We start from the raw sequence: 6,115 nt of genomic DNA on the forward strand, positions 1-6,115 counted from the left end.
GGTGGGTAGTAGGGGAGGTGCGTAGTAGGGGAGGTGGGTAGTAGGGGAGGTGGGTAGTAGGGGAGGTGGGTAGTAGGGGAGGTGGGTAGTAGGGGAGGTCGGTAGTAGGGGAGGTGGGTAGTAGGGGAGGTGGGTAGTAGGGGAGGTGGGTAGTAGGGGAGGTGGGTAGTAGGGGAGGTGGGTAGTAGGGGAGGTGGGTAGTAGGGGAGGTGGGTAGTAGGGGAGGTGGGTAGTAGGGGAGGTGGGTAGTAGGGGAGGTGGGTAGTAGGGGAGGTGGGTAGTAGGGGAGGTGGGTAGTAGGGGAGGTGGGTAGTAGGGGAGGTGGGTAGTAGGGGAGGTGGGAGGTCCAGGAGGCTGCATTGCGGGCTGGGAGAGAGGGGAAGGGAGCGTGCCGGGGGGCGAGGGGGGGGAGTGGCAGTCGGTGTAAGGTTGTCGGGGAAACGAATGCCGTCGTGCGAAGCGGAATGATGTGGAACCCGCGGGTCCCCCACCCCACCCCTCTCTCTCAACATTTCCTTTTCTCGTCCAATCGTACACCGTTGCTGCAGCCTTTATTCCAGCCATGTTCCAGACGACTACTACTACGTCCTCCTCCCTCCCGACCTCCCTTCTCCCTCCCTCCTTTACAAAACCGTATATTATCCCCCCCCTCCCTCCCCCACACCCACAGGGTCTTGCCTACCTACATCCCACTGTTATTCATCGAGATTTAAAACCCGGGAACGTGCTCCTAGACCAGTACGGCACTGCGAAGCTGACGGACTTTGGACTCAGTCGATTATGGGCGAGTACTGTACATACGGCAAACCCGGAGGCGGGCACTGTACAGTACATGGTGCGTGATTTGTGTATGTAATGTATGACTTAGATTAATGTATGTATGTATATATGTATGAGATTACACTGTGGGCCGCGAGAGCCGGGGGCCGAAGCCGAAACACAGCGCAAGGGTCGGGAGCACACAGCACAAGTCGGTTAGTCTTGTGTGCTTCCGACCCCGACTCAGACTGCCAACACTCTACGCAGCCACTCCGCAGCCCCTCCATCCGGGGATGGCGCTGCAGTGAAAACACCACGAAGGGCTCTCAGGTCCCGCTAGAGCGAGTCCACAAGTCTCAGCTAGGGCAAAGTCAAAGGCTCTCTGAAACAACCCCCCACAACACAACTTAAGACAAAGGGATTTGAAGGGAAAAAAACAAAAAAGAAATAAAAATTCGGTTAGGGCAGCCCAGGCAGGGGAGGGCTCCTGATACACCTAACCAGCCAACAATAAAAAAACCTCTAAGAGAGAAAGAAAGAATGTATGTATGTATGCATGTATGCATCCGCAATCCCCCTCTCCCCTCCCTCCCTCCCCTCTGCCGCCACATAAGGCCCCGGAGTGCTTCAGCGACAGCCTGTCCATGGACCCAGCTCCCGGCAAGACCCCCATCACCCATTTGAGCGACATCTACAGGTAGGGCTCCCCCCCCGGACTTGCACCCCTTGCACCCCTTGCACCCCTGGCCTCAAAACGCCCGAGTGCGCCTGGGCCCCTAGGGGTCCCCCGCATGCATGCATGCGCCGCCACGGCGATGAAACCCCCCGTCCTGGCCCGCCCCGCCTCTCTCTCTCTCTCTCTCTGTCTCTCTGTGTCTCTCCCCCCATGTCACTTTCTTTATCACTCTCTCTCCCCCCGTCTTTCTCTCTCCACCCCTGACCTGTACGGCCCCTGGGGGGCGGCATTCGTGCAAAATGATGAGCACTTGGAGGTCCGTGTTTGGTTTTGTGTGTAACGTCCTTTTCAACAGCTGCCTTCCCACCCTGTATGCATGCATGTGTCTATGTATGTATGTATGTATGTATGTATGTATGTATGTATGTATGTATGTATGTATGTATGTATGTATGTATGTATGTATGTATGTGTGTACAGTTTCGGTGTGCTGCTGTGGGAGATGTTGGCACGGGAGCGGCCCTGGAGGGGCTTGACCACCATTCAGGTGCGTGATGGGGGGGAGAGGGAGAGGGAGAGGGAGAGGGAGAGGTGTAGGGGCTTGAGAAAGTGCTGTTTAGAAAGCTTATCATGCGGTGTAGATCCATTGCATCCAACAACCAGCGGCCACCAGTAACCAACAACTAACAAAGAACCAAACCACTGCTGAGACCGCAGCCATTTTTAATCGGTTGACATTATTGGCCTTGTTGTGCTGTTAGAGGTTTCTGTAATATTTTTCCTTTCTTGTACGTAAATCTCACATTTCGATTCCCGGCTAGCCCACCGAACCCCGCCCTCCCCCCCCCCACACACACACATGCCCACACACACACGCAGGTGGCTCTGGCGGTTGGGTTCCAGCAGCAACGGCTCAAGATACCGGACAACGACAACGAACGGTAAGTTGTGGACCTACAGCCGTGGGCGGATGGGGAGGGGAAGGAGGGGGAGAGGGGTACGGGGGGTTGGGGGGGAGGGGGAGGAGGGGGGAGGAAGGGGAGGGAGAAGAGGGAGGGGAGGGGAGACGGGTGGTGGGCAGAAAAAGGAAAACCCCCCCGACCCTGGGAGGGGGAAGGGGGCGGGGCTTGTGGGGAGTAGGCCCCCTGCTCCCCGCTGTCGGCCCGATGCCCTACCGTTACAATGCCGTTGACATACCGTTGCCTTCCAACTCACCAGGGAGGTATGGGGCTGTCCCCGCGCGTCAACTACACGACGCACCTCTTCCCGCCCGACAGGGACTGCCGAATGTGTATTTCCCTCTTCACTTCTTTTGCCGCTTTTACAAAATGAACAAAACATCTCCGCCTCCACGCTTCCGGGTTTTCTTCGCTTCCGAAACGGGGGCCCCCTACACCTAACGTACCTATTACCACTGCAGCACTACACCCCTAAACCCCTGAGGTCACCTGCACCGGAATGCGCCGGCACCGGCAACTCCCGCCTCCCCGCATTTCGGTTTTCAGGTTTCATCCCAAACTTCGGAAGCTTATACTGCAATGCTGGGACGCGGTGAGCATGACGTGCTGTGGGGTTTGGGTCGGGAAAAAGGGGGAGGGAAGGAGGGGCCGAGGGAAGGAGGGGCCGAGGGAAGGAGGGGCCGAGGGAAGGAGGGGCCGAGGGAAGGAGGGGGAGGCGGTCGTCTTGGAGTCGGTACAGCAGGGTTAGGGTAATTTGGATTACAAGCGGGGGATCAATAACCAGGTTGGTCACTATAGCCGTACGTACAGGCATACGTACAGGCATGCGTACAGGCGCGGAGGCGGACTGTTATATCGCTTTTCCCCGCAGCAAGAGGGGGAGGGTGTGCTGGTTGGGTGTACACGCAGCACCTCCCTTCTCTCCTTCTCCCGCTCTCCCACCCTCCTTCAACCGCCTTCTCAACCTCAACTACTTCAACCGCGTATTTCAACCGCCACGTCAACCGTTTGCTCAACCGCTTCAACCGCCCACCGCAGGACCCACGTAAGCGCCCCGGTGCAGCCGAGATTGCCAAACGGCTGTCATTGCTGCTGCAGCACCTTGAAGCGCACGGAACACTTGACAAAGTAGCTCCGCAACCGCAACCGCTATCCGCCATAACGACCACAACCGCGATGACCGCAACCGCCACGTCCTTGGCTTTCGCCGGTTTGGCGTACGACAATTCGGCGTACGACAGTGATGTGGCGCGGGTGGGGCTGGGTCCCGAGGGGGTGTTCCTGCGGGGGGTTGTTGGAGGGGGGGGGAAATGGCGGGGGTTTGGTGTCGAGTAGCTCGGACTATGACGCCTGCTGGCCGCATGCTGATGTGGCTCCTGCTGGTGGTACTGGTGCTGGTGGTGCTGCGGGTACTGCTGGTGGTGGCGGTGGTGGTGGTGGTGGTGGTGGTGGTGGTGGTGGTGGTGGTGGTGGTGGTGGTGGCGGCGGCCGGGGTCCTGCATCTCCGCCGGGGGGAAACTGAGGGGCACATCCGGGGGCCCAGGCAGTAATAGAAATTCAGGAACAGATATTAAAGGGATCCGCTGGAAGCTACGCCACATACTAGAAATTTATTTATGATGGCGTAAGCTCTGATATTACTTCCTGCAGGGGGGGTTAGGTGTGGGGGTGGGGGTGTAGCTGCTGCTGGTCATCAGGGGCGGGTCTAGCTAGGAGCGGAGGTGGCGGGCAGTAGAGACCGCATGAGGCGGGGCTCTGCACGCAAGAGGACGGCACGCAAGGCAGGCAGGCAGGCCGTGCGTCTGTCTGTCTGTCTGTCCGTGTGGCTTCCAGGCAGCGTGAGAGGGAGAGAACGGGAGAGGGGGAGAGAGAGAGCGGCTGGCACCTGACCTAACCCGGGCTTGGCCGCTCTACATACGTACGCACGTACACACGCGTATTGAGCGGGAAACAGATCTCTCTGATGGGAGAGGGCCTCATCAGTCTTTCTCCTCTCCCGTTTCCTGTCCTACCAAGACCACGCATGCACCACATACGTTCAGCAGCCCACATCTCTCCCCCCCTTGCTGTCCCATCCTCTCACCCCCACAACTTGTCGCGACGTATCAGCGCTGTGCCTGTCCCCATACCTCTACCGTCCGCCTGCTACCTAGCTACCTAGGTAGTTTTGTTGGTTGGCCAAACATGTGGGGTGTGAGTTGGGGCTCCTTGACGGCACACACGGCAGGGGGCGGTGTGTGATCTAACTCGGACAGCCCTCGGCCTCGGGGGCCCACTGCCCTTCGTGCCCCGTACCTCAGATAGGGCTCCATATATGTATGTATGTATGTATGTATGTATGTATGTACGACTTAGATTACACTGTGGGCCGCGAGAGCCGGGGGCCGAAGCCGAAACACAGCGCATATGTATGTATGTATGATGTGTGGGACAGGGGTCATATCTTCACCCATGGCCGCTACCCTGCGAAACCCTGTCTTAACGGTATCTCGGGACACCCTCATCTAGTCACCCTGGTCTACTTCTCAGTGGATCACTTAGGTTCCGCACCCACATACATACATACACACATACGTACATACGCACACCGAGAGATGTTATCCAATCCCATTCGTTGATGTTATTTAATGGTTGATCCAATCTGTCATGCCACGCGCGAGGTGATATGCATACGTGGCATATAATGTTTGAATGCGGACGGGAATGTGAATGTGAATGTGGCGTTGCTGGGACGGGCGCTTTTGTTGCAGTACTTGTTATCGTACAAGCTGTCAGTTGTTGCTCTGTTGATTAATGCGTGTTGCTGCTAGCCAACTGGAAGTACGGAAGCTGAACGGAAGTTGGCGGTTGCTTCACAGGATCGAAAGTGTTTACAGAGTGGAATAATGAGGGATGAATGGTGGTTGGCGGTTGCACCACGCGGCCGTTGCTAGTTGCTCGAGTTGGCGGTTGGCGGTTGTCACGCATATGTCGTGCGGTGTGGAATGGTACCTTATATTCTCACGATCTCCCTTTTTCTCTCTCTGTCTCTGTTCACTTTTTCCCCTTGTTGTTGTTGTTGTTGTTGTTGTTCTTTTGCCTTGAGTATGCGTGCGTTTGTGTTTAAGTGAGCAAAGGGGAGAGGACCGCGGTCGACCATGGGCCAGTATAATTCTCTTGGGATCCCATACGAGATCCAGGCCGCGGCGGGGGCGGTTGGGGGAAATGGTCGTTTCTTTGGGCGCAGCGGTCGCCAATGCTGGTGCCGTGGCGGGATGCGGTTCGGCAGTAGCGGCGGCGGTGGGTCCGGGGGATAATTCATTTGAATTGTTATATACGGTTTGGCCTCGGATGGATGGGTGGAGGAATATTAAAGCTGCAGCGAGGCCTGGGGGTATGAGGCCTGGGGGTATGAGGCCTGGGGGGGCCCTTTTGGGGCCCTCCCGGGTGGCGGGTAATCCGTAATCCGCAATCCGCAATCCGCAATCCGTACAGCCCGTGTGTAGCTTGGGGGCACGCGTAGTCATGATAGTGGCGGTGATGATGACGATGATACTTGGTGGCGGTAATTTGCAGAAGCCTGGGGACACTGCGACAAGCTGGTCGAAGGCAGTTGTTGACCGTTGACGGTTAAAATGGAACAGCAGATGACGTAGGGGGCACAAAAGCAAGAAAGTGAGCAGCTGCAGCTTTGGCGTGGGGTGGGGTGTGCTGTGTCGTCATGTTGATGGTTAATAACGAA

General features: G+C 57.2%; 1 protein-coding gene across 1 annotated transcript in view; it reads left to right on the top strand.

Moving 5' to 3' along the window:
* Nucleotides 1-3,729, top strand: part of VOLCADRAFT_92497 (uncharacterized protein) — a gene marked incomplete at both ends in the record, with an annotated part of 14,674 nt that extends 10,945 nt beyond the window's left edge. Inside the window, 6 exons of the mRNA XM_002951830.1 lie at nt 671-835; nt 1,374-1,456; nt 1,964-1,982; nt 2,315-2,376; nt 2,941-2,986; nt 3,433-3,729. Coding sequence (XP_002951876.1) covers nt 671-835; nt 1,374-1,456; nt 1,964-1,982; nt 2,315-2,376; nt 2,941-2,986; nt 3,433-3,729 — 672 coding nt within the window. The remainder of the gene's footprint in view (nt 1-670; nt 836-1,373; nt 1,457-1,963; nt 1,983-2,314; nt 2,377-2,940; nt 2,987-3,432) is intronic.
* Nucleotides 3,730-6,115: the final 2,386 nt, after the last annotated feature.

This window comes from Volvox carteri, assembly GCF_000143455.1.
Source record: "Volvox carteri f. nagariensis unplaced genomic scaffold VOLCAscaffold_26, whole genome shotgun sequence".
Taxonomy (NCBI): domain Eukaryota; kingdom Viridiplantae; phylum Chlorophyta; class Chlorophyceae; order Chlamydomonadales; family Volvocaceae; genus Volvox; species Volvox carteri.